The sequence below is a fragment of the Lipotes vexillifer genome, unplaced genomic scaffold (genome assembly GCF_000442215.2).
Source record: "Lipotes vexillifer unplaced genomic scaffold, Lipotes_vexillifer_v1.1 scaffold587, whole genome shotgun sequence".
NCBI classification, from domain to species: Eukaryota; Metazoa; Chordata; class Mammalia; order Artiodactyla; family Lipotidae; genus Lipotes; species Lipotes vexillifer.
In genome coordinates, this window is record NW_006790779.1 from 1,036,498 (window position 1) to 1,056,994 (window position 20,497).

Genomic DNA, 20,497 nt, shown 5'->3' on the forward strand with positions numbered 1-20,497 from the left:
AGGTGAGGGGGTATGAAAGTGCCTAAGACCTTAAATTTGATCCTTTCCAATGGTAGCGGTTGCGGGGGGCGGGGGGGTGACATGAAACAAAGAGACAGTGACCTTACAATTAATCCTGCCCAGTGGTGTTAGGGGAAGTTCACGGGGAGGGGGGGAGAGGGGGAGGGACTAAATGAAGTGCCATTGACCTTATAATTGACCCTGTTCAATGGTGGTGATGGCGGTGGTGGCATGAAACAGTCAGTGACGTAACAATTAATCTTGCCCAAAGGAGTTGGCCCAGGCGGGTGGGGGGACGGGTATGAAACAGAGAGTGACATTACAGTTAATCCCGTCCAATGGTGAGGGGCAGGCAGGAATCCGGACCAGTGAGTTTATTTTTGCCCAACGGTGGTGGCTGTGGTGGAGGGCCTGAGGCAGCTAGTATAGTTAAGTGGTAAACAGAGGATGAAAAAGTGTCAAGACGCAACAAATACCCTGAAGTGTAACAGTCAGCTGATCCAGGGAATGCCTCCCGGAAGAGGTGCCTTCGGTGGAGAGGGGCCTTGAGCAGCGCTTAGGATCGGATTCCGGACGAGGGCCCCGGATCTCCTCCCAGTCCCCTTGTACCTCCGCCACCTTTCGGCCGCGGAGGACCCAGCCCGGGACGGGACCGGGTGTAGATGCACTTGCTGGGCCTGTCTGGGTCCAGGGAGCGAAGGACGGGGGCGCCCCCGGCTGCACTCCGGCAAAAGAAAGCGAGGGCGGCAGCGGCCAATCAGCAGCCAGCGCGTGGGGCCGCGCGCCCCTCGCGCCCCCCGCGCGCCGCGTACGTACGGCGGCTGGCTCCGCCCCCGTGGGCGGGGCCTGGGGAAGCCGCGGGCGGGCGGCCGGGGCACGGGAGCTGCTGGCGGTGCTGCTGGTGCTGCTGCGGCGCCTGCACCCGCGTCGCCGAGGCCGAGACGGAGGCTAGGGTGCGCGCTTGGCGAGCTTGCCTAATCCGCGCGGCTCGGCTGCACCGGCCTTTGCGGCCGCTTGAGCGTCTTGACTGGTCTCTGCGTTGCCCCGACGAGGATGCGGCTGTTCCGGTGGCTGCTGAAGCAGCCGGTGCCCAAGCAGATTGAGCGCTATTCCCGCTTCTCGCCATCGCCGCTCTCCATCAAGCAGTTCCTGGACTTCGGTAAGTGCGGGGCCGCTGCCTTCCGGGCCCGCCGCTGCAGGTCTCCGCCGCCTCCGGGCAAAGTCCGTTGGAACCGCGGGCGGGGCTCCGGGATGCCCGGGGACTCGGATTTCGGGGCACAGAGGGGCATGGCCTGGCACCCGCACACCCGCCGGGGGCTCACCCGGAGACACAGAAACCGCGTCCGAGGAGCCTCATCCCGGGCGGGACTCTCCAAAGCTGCCGTCGTTAGCTTCAAATCTACTTGACACAGACCTCACCGCCCTTAAAACTTCGGAGCGGAGTGTGGGTGGCTTTTGAACGTTTTTACATTTAGATTTTTTTTTTTTTTTGGATTAGGTAAGAGCTGTTTAGAAACACTTTGAGGTCGAATAAATTATGCAATGGCATTTTGTTCCTTTTCTGCTCTTAAGGTGCTCCTGTCTGGCCGGAGCGCCAGGACTCGAACTGCTGTCTCGTCCGTGCTGTGTTAAAGCAGTTAGAGGCCTGAACTGCAAAAGCCTTAGGTGCTGGGAGGAGCGGACGTGTGGGCTCCTGGCGTCAGAGCAGGGTCTCGTGCTGCGCCTCTCCTTCTGTGTCCCACCTTCTCCCGTCGGGCGGGACGGTGGGCAGCTTCCACGAATTGATGTGAGAGCGCAGAAGACCCGGCCCCCACCCTGCCTGAGGCCTAGCTGAGATGGGAATAGATTCTACGACCTTCTGTTATCTGGATCGTGTTTCCCCAGAGTGGTGCCGTTTCAGGCGCGGAGGGAATCCTCTCAGTTGGGTGAATGCGAGGCAGCTGGTTGTGAAACACCTGAAAGTATTAAAACAAAAGTGCGCACCCAGCTATCAGGAGGGAACGCGGCATCCTGGAAGGAAAAGAAAATGGAGCAGCAAAGGTGTTCTAAGCTCTCGAGGGGAAATAATGGGGCGGCTGGTCGTTTAATGACTTTTAAGTAAATGTCAAAAGGCGGTGTCAGGTGGGCATAAAAACCTAAGTGCAGAGTAGGTAGCACATTCGGGGAAGACCCAGTAAGCACCATGTGATGTTGTCCATACTTAAGTTAGGATAGGAAGAGAGGAATAGGTTAAAGTTGAGACCAAATTAAATTTTAAGAAAACAGTTTGCCAGCGAATGATGAGGAAAGTCAGGGTTCAGTGACATGTTGATCTTTGCATCTTAAACTTTAGTCCCAGAAGCTTTTCAGTAGTTTTACTTTACCATCTGTGGCCACTTGTGAGAATTTTAGAGGTTTCAGGCAGCCCCCCGACTTCAGAGTTGAGAAAGAAAATGTCGCTGTTGCTATAAATAGCAACATTCTGTCCCTAATTTATGGTTTAGAGAGATTCTGAAGGTATCGACTTCTCATTGGGGTAAACTGAGGTTAATTCACAATAAAAGGAACAGAAAGAATCCAGAGACTCCCAGTTCCTTCCTTCCACCCTCAAAGTTGAAGTGATAGCTCTCACAGCTTGGCAAAATTTTGGTTGATTTATTTCTATAGCAGCTAGTATCTACCATGTTAATAGGTGTCTTGGCAGAGATTTTATTTGAGTAGGAAAACCACAGTGGGGCCTAGTGTTATCGTGGAAAACCCATGGGACCATTATCTGGAAAGAAATGTTCTAATTCTTGCTCTGCCACTGACTCAGGAGCCTGGCCTTGGCTAAGTGACTGAACCTCACTGGGGTTCATTGTCCCCGTCAATAAAACTCGTGGATTGTATAAGGTCATCTCTAAAGCACAGTTCCCAAACTGTGTGATCCTAATTTCCAAGGAAAAGGGGTGAGCTTTTTAAAAGAAAACTACCAAATCTTTGGATAGGTATTTCCCGTAAAAGCCTTCTGACCTATTTTGGGAAGAGTGGAGGGGATACTCTAATCTAGGATAATGGAAGAAGCCTAATAATTGAAGTCTTTTCCTTATAAGGAAGCTCACAGAAGAGCTATATATAATTGTAGTGGAATGTGCTAGAAACTCAAGGCTCATTTGTAATGCCCAGAGACGAATCAGGTGGCAGGCAGTCTATCTTTAATGCCAACAACTAGAAGAGGGTTGTCACACAAAGGCCATTTCGACTTCTACCTTTCTCTTGGTTCTTCCAGCTCTGGATAGAAGTCCGATTTTGGCAAGTGGTGTGGGAGTTTGAGAATTTAGCAAGGCTGTGGGGATATTTTTAAGGTGAGAAGGAAGAAGAGTAAAGAGGCTTTATGCCCTTGAATGATTGGAGAACACTGCAGGGGAGGGCCACCTCCAGTGCTTACAGGCCCTGAGTGGGAGCAGCAGATGACTACGCGAAGCCAGCTTGGGGTGGGGGACCGCGGCAGCCCTGTCCACCCCCGTATATGCTGCCTCTGGAAGGGCAAGCTGACCGGCGCCGATTCAGTATACTTTCAAGACCTAGGGCTCAAACACAACAGACGCGTGAACTATGTTGACCCACAGACTGCCACTTCGTGACGTTCTCCCTGGCTACTTTGCAAACAGGACCGAAGTTTTGGACTAGAATACCTGGATAGGGACCAGAGAAAGGATATCCACGGAATTTCACGTTTACAGTATTTGTTAGAACCGCATCAACAAATTGTGGTTTCTGTGGGCACTGAAACAGCTTTCTTTTGCGAATGTATCCACACTAGTAAATGAGATGATCTTCCTCGTTTAAGAGGGAAGGCTAAAACTGTGTGTTACTTCAGAAGCAGTGACTTTATTTGAAATGAGGCCTGCTCAATCTCAGCACTCTTGACTTTCTGGGGCAGGTCATTGTTTGGTGGAGGAGGGGTACTGTCCTGTGCGTTGTGGGAGGTTTACGAAAGCAGCACCCCTGGCCTCTCCCCACTAGATGCCAGCAGCACACCCCGCCCCTCCCGCACTCCCTCCACCTGTGAGTCGTGACAACCAAACATGTTTCCAGACACCGCCATGTCCCCCAGGGGAGCAAAATGCATCACCCTCTGTTGAAGACTACTGCTGTAAAGCATTTAGATGCCTGCATGGTCTTCATTATCTGTGCCGCATCCTCCAGACTTTACTATAAATGTTCTGGGGTGGGGGTGGGCATTGGTATTTTTGGTTGTTCTTAAGCATAACCAGGGTTGAGAACCACTAATTAGATGATCTTCTGGATCTAGAGTTGTCCCCCTTTCATCTGTGGGCCATATTTCTCTATGCCCTTTAAAATAAGAAGAGTTTTCTTGAGCTCAATCTCTACTTGAAACATGGCCTTGCACACAGTTAGCAAGTTTAACAAGAATAGCAAGTGTTCTAAATGGATCATGAGTTTATAAGGGCAATAGTGCATTGTGAAAGGCGAGATTAAAAAAAAGAGATTCTTTTTGGTCTGAGATTATAGTTACATGGTTCCAAATTCAAATGGTATGAAAGGACATAGAAAAGTCAGCTTCCTACTTTTGTCCACTAGCCTCCCCATTTTAAAATAAATGGCAACTTGTAATACTTTTGTCTGTACCTTTTTAAACTTAATTCCTTAGACAGCTTTCCATATCGTAACTGCAGAACTTCCTTTTTCTTTTTTATGGCTTCTGAGAATTTGTTTATATGAGTGTACTATATTCATTAGCCAACTCTCTGTTGACGGCTAGTAGGTTGTTTCCAATCTTTGCTGTGACAGCCTGTGCTACACTGAATTACTGCATTCATCATTTCATGCATGTGTGAGTACATATAGAGGACAAATTCCTAAACATGGCATTTCTACAACAAAGGCTATGTGCATTTGAAATTTTGATAAATATTGTCAAATTGCCTTCCTTTGAGGTTGTCTGTCTATCCTCTCACTAGAAGTTTCTGAGAGTACCTATTTTCCTACACTTTTACCACATTGTTAAACTTTTGATAAGTGAAGAAGTGTATCTAGATAAAAATTTTTTCTCCTTGAGTAAGGAAAATTTTTAAATTGAAGTATAGTTGATTTATAAGATTATATTAGTTTCAGGTGTACAGCATAGCGATTCATTGTTTTTACAGAGTAAAAACATTTTAACTTCAGCTTTTTATTATGGAAAATTTTAAGCATATACAGTACTAGAGAGAATAGTTTGAGGAATTCCTGCGTTCATTATATTGATCTCCACGTGCTGTTTGTCTGTGGATGTTGTGTGTATGTGCAGTCTGTTAGATTTTCTTATCAATGTCATGCCTGTTTCAGAAGAAATACATTTTTTTCTGCACTAAGACCAGTTTATCTTTTGAACTGTGTGTTCTTCAAAGATCTGGTAGAATCCACCCATGAAACCTTTTAAACCTAGTGTGTCTTGGGGACTGTTGCTTTTTGACAGGTTTCTCTAGTCTGTGGTATTGATCTGGATAGATTTTCTATCTCTTCTAGAATCCCTTTTGATGTATTTCTCTAGAAAATTATCCTAGTCATCAAGGTTTTAAAGCCAGTTTGCAAACTGAGATAGTAATTAGTCTTAATTTTCTCTGTGGCTGTTCCCCCTTTATTCCTTCTATATTCTCCCCCCTTGTGATTAGATTAGTTGTTGATTTACATGATTGGATTCACTTATTAGCTTATGACTTTTGTTTTCTAGCTCATTAATGTCTACTTTGATTTTATTAATTCCCCCTCATGTGCTCAGTGTTATTTTTTTCTTTTTGAATGGCAAAATTCATTTCCTCTTTGTTTATTTCAGTATTTAAGGCTACAGGCATTCCTCTGAACACTGCTTTAGCAGCTGATGTGTATAGTGTTTGATGCTTTTTCTTCCCAGCTCTTCTGCTCTTTAGGTTTTTATTCTTATGTGAATTAGGACTTGAGTTTTATTTTATTTTATTTTTTTATAAATTTATTTATTTATTGGCTGTGTTGGGCCTTCGTTGCTGTGTGCGGGCTTTCTCTAGTTGCGGCAAGCGGGGGGCTACTCTTCGTTGTGGCGCACGGGCTTCTCACTGCGGTGGCTTCTCTTGTTGCGGAGCACGGGCTCTAGGCGCACGGGCTTCAGTAGTTGTGGCACACGGGCTCAGTCGTTGTGGCACGCGGTCTCAGTAGTTGTGGCTCGCTGGCTCTGGAGCGCAGGCTCAGTAGTTGTGGCACATGGGCTTAGTTGCTCCGCGGCATGTGGGATCTTCCCGGACCAGGGCTCGAACCTGTGTCCCCAGCATTGGCAGCTGCCTCCCAACCACTGTGCCACCAGGGAAGTCCCAAGACTTGAGTTTTTTTGTTTGTTTGTTTGTTTGTTTTTGCGGTACGCGGGCCTCTCACTGTTGTGGCCTCTCCCGTTGTGGAGCACAGGCTCCGGACGCGCAGGCTCGGTGGCCATGGCTCACGGGCCTAGCCGCTCCGCGGCATGTGGGATCTTCCCAGACCAGGGCACGAACCCGTGTCCCCTTCATCGGCAGGCGGACTCTCAACCACTGTGCCACCAGGGAAGCCCAAGACTTGAGTTTTTAAATTTCCAGTAGAAGTGCACCCTGTATTTTAATTTTGTTGATTTTTACTTTTGCTGCATTGTGATCGGGGAGTGTTATCGGAATCATTTCTTTAATTTATTGATGTTTGCTTTGTAGTCCAATCTTTGTTCATTTTCTGTCACTGTTCCTTGGACAGCAAAAAGAAGGTTATGTTCTCTTTTCATGTTACAGAGCTTCATATATCAAATCTACCATATTAATTATTTTATTTGAGTTTTCTATACCTTTGCTTTTTTTAATCTACTGGATCTGTCATGGGTCAAAAGAAGTTCAGGTCTCCTAATAATCCGATTCTATTTCTCCAGATATTGCCTATGGTTTTTGCTTTGTGCCTGTTAATGTTACATTTGCTGCTTAGATATCCTTAACTGTCATTGCGAGATGCACGCTTTAGGGTACAGAGTGCTGCCCTTTGACTAGGTCAGTGCTTTTTGGCCTGGATTCATCCTTACGTGACATTGAGATCCGGAGACCTATCTGCCTCTTGTTTTCATTTTCCGCTAGAGCGTTTCTGAATTTCTTGAAATGTAGTATAAAGCTGGGTTTTGCTTTGTGAGTCAAACTTTTTCTTTTATGTGGTTAAGTTTAACCAGTTTATATTATTGATATGACAGATCTGTCATCTGTAACGATAAACATCTATAATTTTCTTTCACTTTATGTCTTTAATACCTGTAATTTTTCTACCGTATTATATATTCTTGCTTTGTTTTGTTATATTTCTTTCAGTAATTAGGTTGGTTTGAATTTTTGGTTCCAGGGCTTATCTTTCTACTGATTTATTTAAACTTATTTTGTCCAGTATGGTCACCACTAGCCAGTTGAACCTATTGAGCCCTTGAAATGTGGCTGTTGTGACTGAGAAACTGAATTGATTTAATTTACATTTAAACTTAAAAGTGACACTTGATTCAGTTAATTGGAAAAACTTTTAAGTATGTTTAGAACAGTTCGGATATGTGAATCTACCTTAACTGTAAATTTGATGAAATCTAATTATAGGCCAATTATTTCTGTTAGAAATTTAGCTTTTGAATTGAGATATAAGTATGACACACACTGGATTTCAAAGACTTAATATAAAAAATACTAAAATATCTCAGTATGTTTCTGTATTGATTCCACATTGAAATGGTAATTTTTGGGGTATGTTGCATTAAATAAAACATCAAAAATTTCACCTGTTTCTTTGTATGTTCATATGGCTGCTAGGAAGTTTAAAATTACGTGTGTGGCTCACAGGTTTCTATTGGACAATGATATATTAACTCCTTATAAGAAGTAATAGAAATATCACATTTTAATGTTCAGGATAAACATTTGATTTTATTTCTCAGTATAACTTTTACTCTTTTTTTCCTGTAAACCTGTTGCTCTCAGGAGTTTTGGACCAATTAACTGTCTTTGAACGGTAGTTAATGTTACGGTGGTTCTTTGTGATGTTTGCGAGAGCTTGAGGTCTTTCTGTTAAGTGGTTGTTAAGAATTTAAAGTTCTCTTAGTGATGTAAGAAGAGGAGAACTTGGACTGTATGACATAACTTAAAGATAGAACCTTCTGAATCTTGAATGAGTTCATAGGAAATGATTCACATTTTCATCTGGACATGCTTTTCATCTTTCAGCTTTACCCTGTCCACTTCGGGTTCCTTCATTAATCACTCTGATCTGCTCCCTACAGACTGACTTTCTGTTTTATTTCCCAGTTCCTTTGCACTCGTCTTTTGCACAGCTGCACTTGTATTAAACATATTTGCTCCTGGCTCCTGTTCTTTGATTTTATTCTAAACTGTCTCTTTGCAGAGGGTAGGCACTCGCCTGTTCTTTGTACCCTTCTCACAGCTTCCTCGGCTGTTTGCTTTCTGCCCAGAGTGGGCGCTTCCTAAGTGGTGATTATTGACTCCATCTAAAGGTTGTTAAACATTATGTCACTTTAATTTAGTCAGTTGTTATATAGGTCTAAACTTCTGTAATGTCGCCACATTTAAATACAGCATCTCTGAAATAAAACCACCAGAAGATAGGTTGTCTGACAATAGGTTGTCTGACAACTCTGTCTTCTTTTCACAGAAAAGATTTCTATCATAATTACACTGGTTCTTTGAACCTTGGAGCCTTTAGCTGTTAGAAGGCAGCAGCCAGTTTCCCTGTTTTTACTCTTCTTGAGGTTTGAAGGCCCAGCTGCCCTCTGTTTTCCTTTAGAGTGTATTTTAAGATTGCAGTATCCACTGTGAAGTTGACTTTGGTTGCAAATGACTGCTCTTCGGAAAGCCTTGAGTTTGTAAGTCACGCTCCTTAAAGCCTGATTACTACTGGGGAAAAGAGTGGTTTTGTTTCTGGAGAAAATGAGGAGATTTTTTGGGTTTTGTTTTTTTAAACTTGTGTTAGGAAAAGAGAGAAGCAGTGGCATTTTGTTTCTCAGCGTGTACATTTTGTACCTTTACATATATGTACATGACACACCTTTTCTGTAAGAGGTGATGTTCTTCTGTGAGGAGTTGCCAAGAATTAGACTAATCTGTTTAGAGACAGAAGCTAATGATTCAGAATTAAAGGGGAAGAGTACAGTTTCATTTAGGGTGAAAGATATCTAACGTGGCTTAATGCACCTTGATCAACATTTAAATTTGAAGAAAGAATTGGCCTTTTGGGCCCTAAAGATCTGATATGACTGGATTTCAACATAACCTGGTTTATCAGGCTCTGAGCATTTAAGGTGTAGTTCCAGCTTTGTTCGTTCTCTTGGCAGTTTTGTTCGTTCTCTTGGCAGTTTTGTATGCTTCTGAAGGGGAGACATGGCCACACGTCCTGACCTCTTGATGACTGAGTGGTTTCGTCCCATTAAACTTCGGGAAGTTGATCAGATTGTTGGCAAGATTTGGGAAACCATGGTCTTATTACAGAAAATATCACCACTTTTCATTTTATGTGCATTCTATTATTTTACTTCCATGATTATCTGATTCCAGAGTTGGGCAAATCCTTTTTTTTTTGAATGCCATAGTCTAAGACAGGTTATCGAACTATAGCCCGAGGGCCAGCCACCTGTTTTTGTGTTACAGTTAACAGGCTGTATTTTTAAGAGTAGTTTTAGGTTCACAGCAAATACGGGCAGAAAGTACAGGGAACTCCCATACACCAGCGTGGGACATTTGTTACAGCTGATGAACCAACACTGATCCATCATTATCACCCAAAGTTGATAGTTTCTATTAGCGTTCAGTCTTTGTGTTGCATATGCTCTGGGTTTTGGCAGCACCTATTTTTGTAAATAAAGTTTTATTGGACCACAGCCATGCCCATTCATTACATAGCGTATGTGGCTTCTGTCCCTCTGCAACAGCAGGGTTGAGTAGTTGCCACAGAGACGATTTGGCCCGCAAAGCCAACATGTTTACCATCTGGCCCTTTACAGAAAGTTTGGACCTCTAGCCTAAGACAGTTTGGCTCCGTGTTAAAGAAGTGTGCAGTGATTGCTGTTAATTGGCATTTAAATGATAAAGCTTTGTTTGTCCCGCATGCTGGTAACAGTAAAACTTGTCTAGCTGGAGTGTGACTTTTGGGGTAGCTAAGACTTTTCCAGGTGATCGGTGGCTTACCTATACTATAGGGTATGTGCCCCTGTGTGGAATTACCATGTGAAAGGCTTGGAGAGATTTTATAGCTTTAATCTCTAGGGCTGTCACCAAAGTTTAAGTGTACCGGTTTCTCCACAGCCTTGCCAAAATGAGGTTTTATGACTTCAATTGTATAATAGGTAACATAGAAGCTAAAAGTTTTATTTTTTCCCCTTGTGGGTTTATTTTGTGCATTTTGTTGTGTGTGAAGTGCCCTTGACCATTTAGTAACTGGACTCGGGAGTTTTAATCATTTGCATGCTCTCCCTGTGTCTACTTGGCATAGTAAGCTATTGTGCTGTATATCTATTGTTTCCTCTTGTGCTCCCTTCTTTGGTAAAGTAATTATCAAAGTATACAACTAAAGGCGTTTGGAAAGAATATCACCTCTAATTCTTCCATCCATTTTTTGGTGATAGCGTTACATCTTTTGCCCATATATTTACATATGTTGACACTGATTATTGGATCCTTTTTATTTAGTGCAGAGTCTGAGTTTTAATATTCCCAGTCATTTACAATGCTTTTATCGTGGTCAGATTTATCACCTAGAGCAGTATGTAAATTGTCACTAAATCCCTCTGGAATTTGTTGCCATCTCTGTTGGGACGTTTGCAGTCAACTCACTTTTACTCTGTTCTGCTGTCCATTTGCATAGCAGCAACTATTAAGACCTCACATCTTTCTGTCTTGTTGCTGTTTTATCCCAAAGTTCACAGAATAGTTTATATTTGTGGATTCTCTCCAAAAGGACAACTTTTCTGATTTCAACTAAATATCATATGCTAACTTTTGCCTTGTAATTTCTGTTAAAATTTGGTGATGGCGGCTCCTTATTTATTAGTTTAGATGTTTAGAAATTCTCGCTGTTCTTGCCCACTTATTCTTCTTGGTAAATTAGCTAAACTTATAGAAAATGTGCTAAGGGAACTGTGGATGGGGTACCTGGCGTTTATTGAAACTAGCCTGGAAGCATCTTCAGGTAGCCTGTTCGCCATATTTGTGGCAGAGTTGGGTTTGATTGCCCTTCATATCCCTCGAGGAGAACTCCTTTCCTAGTCATTGTCTCATCTTGACTGAGATTATTCTTTCTGCTATAATGAATGGCACAAAAATTACAGCAGACTATTTATTATATATTATACAGGTCGATATTTACATTCCCTGTGGTTGGATATTTGGAGTTCTAACTCGGTAGATTATATCCCTAAGCATCACCCAAGCAGTTGTGATTTTATTTTCAGTCTTAGACTTGACCTCTGATTCTACTCAACCATTTGAGTTGTACGAGTGTTTCTTTCTTTCTTACTAGGGCATGGAAGTCAGTATATAATAGTTTCACTGTTGGGAATAAATTGCTACGTATCTCTTAACATTTTCTCAAAGCATGAAGTTAAGTATTCCCATGTGTTGTTGGCCGGAAGACAGTAGGGCCCTTTGAAACATGTAACATACATATCTTTTCCCAACAAATTATTACATCTTCATTGACCAGAGCATACTCGGGGTTTGCCTCAACCTTTCCTTGGATCTGTTCTAGAAGAGTACAGTGTTTCCTTAAGCTTGGTAGCAGATACTCCTTAGTACTTGACTGTGCACTTTGTATAAATTTGGTTAATTTCTCCTCTTCTGAGAAGAAATAGAAAGCAAAGTGTCATTGCTATATTAACATTCCTATACTGGTCATGTAACGCGCTCAAGTGTGGTCAGTTTCCTAGGAGGCTGAAACAAAACTCAAACATGAAAATAGAGACTAAAGATAGATGGGTCAGTGAAAAAGTTGGGGATGCTTAATAGCCACTGTCTGAGCCTGAGGAGTTCTTTGGTTTATTCCCTTGTTGAATTTCCTGTGATTAGATGCTAGTCAGTGGATCTCAGTCCTGGGTGCTTGTGAGAATCATCTGGGGAGCTTCTAAAGCTAGTGCCACCTGTCCCCCCACCCTCACCCTGTAGAAGCCAATTACATCAATCTCTGAAGGTAGGGTCTAGGTGCTGGTATTTTTGACTTACCCAGCTGACTATACTGTGCTTCCAGAGTTAAGAACTGTGTTAGATCCGGTAAAAATTTTGCCCAAGAGCTGTGAACCATTTTAGGGGATATAAAGTCTGTGAGATGCTGAAGGTTAACACTTAAGGAGTTTAGGAGTCCATCAGCATTTTTTTTGTTTCTTTGGTCGCGCCGTGCAGCTTGAGGGATCTTCGTTCCCCAACCTGGGATTGAACCCGGGCCCTCAGCAGTGGAAGCACTGAGTCCTAACCACTGGACCGCCAGAGAATTCCCAGGAGTCCATCAGCATTCGTTGAACTTTCTGGATTTGGAATGGAGTGGAAACTGAGAAGCATTGGGGAATTGTCGAGGCTTAGTTTCTGCCTTTGAGGGGCTTATAGATAAATGAGAAGTCGAGACAAATATGTCAATATATATATAGGCTATCCAAAATGTATGCATCCCATGAGTTTGTGGCATGCTTTCTCTACCTCTCCCTTGGAGGTTGGTGTAATAGAGATGGTTTCTGGGTATGTGTGAAGTGTTAACCCAATTGTCCTTTATCCAGAGTATCCTTGGAGGCTTTGTTTCTTTCTTAGTTTTTTGGTAGAAAACAACTATAATGTATGTACTCTTTTTCTTGATTTCTAGCTCCTTTCATTGGCTACTCACTCCTAGCAGTGCTCTCTCCAGAGTTGTCCCAGAATGTACATTAGGCAAGGTTGGTGTAGGATAAATAACTGTAAAGGGTACAAACCAAAATCTTATCCTCATAGATTGATTCAGTGGGAGCCTGAGCTTAACGATCATCTGTCCAACCTCCCCAGTTTTACACATGAGAAAGTAGAAGCCCCGAGTAATGAAGAGACTGCCCAAAGCATCAGCTAGTTGTTGACCGTTGACCTAACATCTTGGCTTGCCTCTTCCAAAGTGAGCCAGAAATTATTCTTTCTAGGAGGTGAAGGGAACTTACGTTTGTGTACCGCTCTCCACCAGACACAATAGTAGTCAGATGTAGCTGTAATTCTCACAGCATCCAGGTGAAATAGATGTTTCCATTTTTTGGATGAAGACGCTGAAGCTTAGATGATTTAAGTATCTTGCCTAAGCAAAGTTAGGAGCAAAACCACAGTTAAAATGCAGGTCCATTGAGCTTTTAAACGTATGCTTTTTTTCTTTCAACTTAACATACCATTTCTTACCACATAATATACCATTTGCCGCAGTGCAATTCTTTCTAGCAAACAGAGTCTCTGTTAGTAATGCCTGGGGTCTTGTCTAAATTTGTTCTTTTAGACAATCTGGAAATTGCATAATCTAATGTTTGTCTAGTCTTATCATTTTGGAGCTATCAGATTGCTACCTCCTTCATTTACTTACACTAGAAACAATTTTTATTCTGAGGACCCACACTTGCTAGTTTATTGTCTTGTTAGCCTATTGTCTCTCTCTGGAAATACGATAACGGGTCTACACTTGTACTCAAGGCTTGGTTTCTGGCGCCTACCACCAGTGCGAGCTTGGGCAAAGCACTTAATCCTACTACACTTCAATGTCCTGATCTACACAATGGAAACGATAGCATCGAATCACAGGCCTGTTGCACCCATGAACTTGAGAACATGCAGCACAGCACATGGCACATGGTAGGTGCTCAGTAGATGTTGGCTATGCTTTTGTTATGGGAAGTTAGTGACACAGCATTATCCTGGACAGAGTCAGCTTCCTGCTAAGAATGAAAGCTGCATAGGGAGCTCTTAACTTCGAATGTTAATTATCTTAAAGTTTGTTGGCTGAAGGTCCCAGCTATATAAACTGATCATTTTCCAAGAAACATAGCACTTTCAGCTCATTTGTGCTTTGAGTGTGACTGGCTTTGGATCTTCTTCATTCACTGTAATGGTTAACTTAAGGTTTTGCCTCAATTAACCTCAACGATGAGTACAGTGTGTTGTTTACTTAACTGTTCCTGCTTCCATGACAACAAGACATTCTGTAATCCACCGTTAGGACTAGATCTTAAACTCCTTTCTGGAATTAGGGTGATGTGGATCTGTGTGGTGGCTTTGGTTATGAGTGCTAGTCATATGCTTTAGCTGGTCAAAGCTCTGTTTGTGATGTCAGTTCTCAACACATCCTTGCCTTTTCTCTCCACTCGCTGGCCTGACACACCACATTGACAGTTACTGTCACTTTATCATCACCTTCCTGTCTACCTTTTGGCTCTTCTTCCCCTAACTATAAGGACTGGAATACCGCTAACCAGATATACAGAATGAAGTGGTCTATTAGAGGAATTTACCATTACCAGCAAATGTTATCTTGAACCCCTGAATTTTATTTGCTATTGTAAATTTATACTGAAACTTACTAGGTATTTTAATTTTCAGTTCTAATCAGGAAATATTAAACACCTACAATGTGCCAGGTATTGTGCTGATGGACTGTTCAGTTTTTTGAGGAATCTTGGGATCCATGGGACATAGACCTCAGTGACTGGGGGTGATGACAGAGGGGTTGCCCAAGCCAAGGGCACAAATTGTGGGCCCATGGTGAAATCTACTCACAACTTGGTTTGGCCTTATCTGGCATACAGAGGGGCAGGTTTCTCACTAATCTGTTCATGGATACATATATTTCAAGAGAGTCAACAAATAGGATCCCTAAAGAGAGGGGATCAAGGTACTAGTGGCTGTTGCTCATGTTCCCTCAGCACAGACACAGATCTCCTTCAGGGGAGGATCCAGTAACCCTCACTTACCTTAATTAAGAACCCTGTCGTGATCACCCTGTACCCTCTTTTCTTACAAGAGCATCAAAAACCATTACATGAAGGGTGGCATGGGCTTCAGCCTCCATTAGGAAGATCTGCATATAGTAGCACGTTCTGTGTGAGATTTTTGTTTGGTTGTTTGTTTTTAGAATAGAATGGCTCTAGTAGGGTGTTTTTCTTTAAAATAATAGAACGGCTCTAGTTACAGGAAGACCTTTTTCAGAAGACTGCTTTTTTCTTTAAAAACTCATTTTATTTTTTAAAAATTGAAGTATAGTTGATTTACAACGTTGTGTTAATTTCTGTTGTACAACAGAGTGATTCAGTTACACATATACTTTTTTAAAATATTCTTTTCCATTATGGTTTATCATAGGATTTTTTTTTTAATATTTACTTTTATTTATTTTCTTTTATTATTTTTTTGGCTGCTTTAGGTCTTTGTTGCGGTACACGGGCTTCTCTGTAGGTGTGGCATGCGGGTTTTCTCTCTCTCGTTGTGGCACACAGGCTTCAGAGCACGTGGGCTCTGTAGTTCCCGGCACGCAGGCTCTCTGTTGAGGTGTGCGAGCTCAGTGGTTGCGGCGCACGGGCTTAGTTTCCCCACAGCATGTGGGATCTTAGGTCCCTGACCAGGGATTGAACCCGTGTCCCCTGCATTGGAAGGCAGATGCTTTACCACTGGGCCACCAGGGGAAGTCCCTATCACAGGATATTGAATATAGTTCTCTGTGCTGTACGGTAGGCCTTTGTTGTTTATGCATTCCATGTATAAAAGCTCACATCTGCTCACCTCAACCCCCCACTCCAGCCCTCCCCCAACCCCCTCCCCCTTGGTAACCACCAATCTGTTCTCTGTGTCCTTGAGTCTGTTTCCATTTCGTAGATAGGTTCATTTGTCATATTTTTAAAAATTATTTATTTATTTTTGGCTGTGTTGGGTCTTTGTTGCTGTGCGTAGGCTTTCTCTAGCTGCGGCGAAGGGGGGCTGCTCTTTGTCGTGGTGCGCGGGCTTCTCATTGCGGTGGCTTCTCTTGTTGTGGAGCATGGACTCTAGGCACGTGGGCTTCAGTAGTTGTGACACGCAGGCTCAATAGCTGTGGCTCACAGGCTCTAGAGCACAGGCTCAGTAGTTGTGACGCAGGGGCTTAGTTGCTCCGCGGCATGTGGGATCTTCCCGGACCAGGGCTCGAACCCGTGTCCCCTGCATTGGCAGGTGGATTCTTAACCACTGTGCCACCAGGGAAGTCCCCATTTGTCATATTTTAGATTCCACGTATAAGTGATACTATATGGTATTTGTCTGTCTGACTTCATTCAGTATGATAATCTCTAGGTCCATCCATGTTGCTGCACATGGCATTATTTCATTCCTTTTATGGCTGAGTAGTATTCCATTGTATATATATACACCACATCTTCTTTACCCATTCATCTGTTGATGGATATTTAGGTTGATTCCACGTCTTGGCTGTTGTGAATAGTGCTGCTATGAACATAGGGGTGCATGTATCTTTTTGAATTATAGTTTCGTCCAGATATATGCCGAGGAGTGGGATTGCTGGATCATATGGTAATTCTATTTTTAGCTTTCAAAGGAACCTCCATACTGTTTTCCATAGTGGCTGCACCAACTTACATTCCCATCAGCAGTGTACGAGGGTTTCCTTTTCTCCACCTCCTCTTCAGCATTTGTCATTTGTAGACTTTTTAATGATGGCCATTCTTACTGGTGTGAGGTGATACCTCATTGTACTTTTGATTTGCATTTCTCTAATAATTAGCGATGTTGAGCATCTTTTCATGTGCCTATTGGCCATCTGTATGTTTTTGGAGAAATATCTTTTTCAGTCTTCTGCTCATTTTTGGATAGGGTTGTTTGGTTTTTTTTGTTGTTGAGTTTTAAAAACTTTTTAATGACTGCTTATTTCCCTATGTAAATATGCAATATTGTAATTTATTTGACTATTCCCTTATTGTTGGATACTTAGGTTGTTTACAGTGTCTCTCCTAAACCTTTTATGTGGAAAAATTTCAAACCTCAGGAAAAGTGATAAGAACAGTAAACACCCATGTTTAGCACCTAGATTCACCAGTTACTTTGCTATATTTGCTTCTTCCCCCTTCCATCCATCCCTCTCCGTATCTCCTTCCCTCCCTCTCTGTATATACCTTTTTTGCTGAATCATCTTGAGAGTAAGTTGCAGACGTAATGACTACCTCTACATACTTACATATATATCCTAAGCATGAGAGTACTTTCCTAATAGCCATGATACAGTTATCACAGCGAATTCATCATTGATATTATAATATAATTGAATATTCACATTTCCTCTAATGGCTCATGGCTCCTATATTGGGTAGCTGGGGTCTACAGCATACTCAGGAGGCACTGTGGCCCCAGGAGGGGCTTCTACCTCAGTAATGCAGCAGCAGGGATAGAGAGCAGGAGTGACAGGTAGGAATGGCTGAGTGAAAACTGGAGAATGAACCAGAAGTGTGCAAACAGAAGGGTTACCCTCCATCCTGATCATCAGAACATTAATAGGCAGGCAGTTACCCCTAGGCCAAGTGAAGGGCAAGGAGGGGGTTCTTCTCTAAAGACACTGAAAGAACTGTTTAAGGAGAATAAGGGAAGCTGGTGTGGTGTTAGGACCCCACCCAAAAGTCCTATGTAATCGGGTGTTTTGGGTACTCACTTAGTCCTTAGGCTGCCTCACTGAACAAGCAAGGATCACCTGCCATCTGAGGGAAGCCTACAGCAAGAGAAACTAACATAAATAAATGGCCCAAAAGTGACTCCAAAGAAAACAAATTCAGGTAGTAGAAGAGTGCTTTAAAGTATAATTTGAGAAATAAATCATCTTGTACACCTCCTTTTGAACATCTTGGGGCAGATGGTGTTTTCCAAAGGTGGCTTTTCTACGATGTGCCCTTGCCAGCCCTCCACCAACACAGGGGGTCTGATCCCCTTTCCCTGGAGTCTGGGCAGGCTATGGTTGCTTAGAACAGTTGAGTATGGCAGAAGGGGACTAGCTGTGTGACTTCCGCGGCTGGGTCATAAAAGGCCATGCAGCCTCTGCCTTGTTTACTGAAGCCATACAGGAATCCAACCAGCCTAAGGCCGCCATGCTGTGAGGAAGCCCATGGAGAGGCCACCTGATGATGCTTCAGTAGGCAATCTCAGTCGGTAAGTAATCGGCCCAAGGGTCAGATATGTGAGCTGGAAGCCTTCAGATAGTCCCAGCCCCCATGGTCCAGTCACTCTTCCAGCGTTTAAGTTTTCCCAGCTGGGGTCCCAGACCAGCCTTCCCTCCTGTGTCTTATCTCAATTCCTGACCCACAGCATCTATGAACATAATAAATAGACATTGGGCTGAAAGAAATAGTGTAATAGCTGCATGTTGTTGGGGCATTGAGTTTGATAGGGAATGAGGTGTGTGTGAAATACCTGATCTTTGGCTCTGAAGTTTCTGGCTCGCTGTTAGTAATAATAACCCAAATGGGCCGGCCTAGAGTGGATGCGGCCTCAAGTTTGGTAGACCCCAAACCCACTACCTATTTTGATCTCTTTAAATTCAGGAATAAGTTTTCCCAAACAAAGTAAAACTGTTAAACTTCCCAGGCAGTGAAACAGTATTTCTGGACATGGAGTAAAACAAACATTTTCAAAGTATAAATGAAGCTAAAGAAAGAGGGGGGATTCTTTTGAAGGATATTCACAATCATTTGGTAGCTCTCCATTCACACTTACGGTTGTGTCTTCTGAAGGACTGTTCAATTAATTATTGTTTATAGCCCTGGTAAGTTTGAGAATAAATTACTTATGCTAAAATTCAATGTTGTCACAATATTGAAATCTTATAAATACAACTGAAGAAAAATCAAAGAGCTGCCCCTGAAATATTATTTTCTCAGTTATATTTTACCCATTTTAACATGGTTAATGGTAAAAAATACATTGTAAACTCAAACATTTAATTGACAGTAATTAGAAAAAGCAGCATTATCAGAATGAGCTGATCATTCTGTTGGGTTTTAGTGCCTTGCTGGTAATTTTTCCATTTTTTGCCCTCCTTTTCCACTCCCTGATTCCCTTGCTTACCCTCCTAAAACATCCCCCACCAAGCCTTAAAGCTGAAAGATGTGGATAAAGATAGCCTTCAAGTAATCCAGACAGGAGACTACATTTTTGGGAGGCATGTGCTCAGCTCTCTGCTTTAATTATAAGATACATTATCAGGTCATTTCATTAACCGAAGAAATAATTATTTTTTCTGCTTCCTGTAAATTAGTCGAAAAGAGGATTAGAGATTCACCAGAAATATATGCCACTGTGGAGACCAGGTATAAAGAGTAATGTCGGAACTCTTGCTCTCAGAAGGCTGGTCAAATGCTCCTTTCTTATCAGTGACCATCACTGAGAGGGCTCCCCGTATTAAATCAAAAGTCATTTATGGAAAAAAAACAAAACAAAACTCATTTGTGTCTACTTACTGCGCTGTGGTGAGTTAAATGGGAAGGAAATCCAAAAAAGAGGGGATATATGTATACATATGGCTGATTCACTTCGCTGTGAATCTACTGAAACTAACCAAGCATTGTAAAACAACTATACCCCAATTTAAAAAAAAAGTCATTTGTGTTTCTGTGTCTATTTATCCTGTGTCTTGGTGAACTGGAAAGCCATTTAGAATCTTTCTAGACAAAGCCAGTCCGTACCTTTTGCAAATGTAGTAATTGTCTCTGACTTCTCAATGAAAGGGCGAAGTGTGAAAAACAAACAAAACAGAAGAGAATTAAAGGGTCATCAAAAGAGGAAGAAAAACTGAAGAAATACACAAATGTATTTAAGCCAATGACTTATTTGCGTTCATGAAATCAGAATTTTCCATGCCTCTCTCACACTGCTGCTTCATCTTTTTCTGAACTGATACTAGGGAAAATTTTAATCGGTAAATTTGAATAAGATGAAGTATATGGGGAAATGCAGAATAAAAATAGAAAATCAAAATTAAGGAATGCAGAGAAGCCAAGTAAGCGGGGGAAAAATGAAGTCAAATGACTGGGAAGAATAACTGGAAAATACTCAATATGCCAGAAGCCTTAGAAAAACAGAACCCTTTTGAGAGGACATTCAGTTAAAACCAGAAGTTTCTTTTTGGTAAGTTAACTAAAAACAAGATCGTTCGAACCCTTTGATTTAAACTGAGTATTTAAGATTAATACATAAGATAAAATACTTTCAACTTATATGAGGAAAACCACAGGAAGGTCAAAAAAAATCAGGCATTTCATATTTATTTTTAGGCTTACTAATTAACTAAAAAAGACTTATCCCCCTGTTTAAGCTGATGTATAATTAAGGTATCTTGAGTACAAAGAATTCGTCTCTAAAGCTAAATTAGAATGTAGGAGGCAAAACCTGAGATTTTGCAGGTACTCTTTTTTTTAAAAAATACAAACTTCTGAAAGTATTCTCTATTCTTCTAGTAAATCATTGAGACACTCCCACAGGTGAGGCAGTCTAATCAGTGCCACGGG

At 42.4% G+C, this 20,497-nt stretch overlaps 1 protein-coding gene across 1 annotated transcript in view; it reads left to right on the top strand.

The window, feature by feature from the left end:
• The first annotated feature begins 825 nt into the window (after window positions 1-825).
• Window positions 826-20,497, top strand: part of PDK3 (pyruvate dehydrogenase kinase 3) — a 67,116-nt gene continuing 47,444 nt past the window's right edge. Inside the window, exon 1 of the mRNA XM_007463970.1 lies at window positions 826-1,159. Coding sequence (XP_007464032.1) covers window positions 1,054-1,159 — 106 coding nt within the window. The 5' untranslated portion in view covers window positions 826-1,053. The remainder of the gene's footprint in view (window positions 1,160-20,497) is intronic.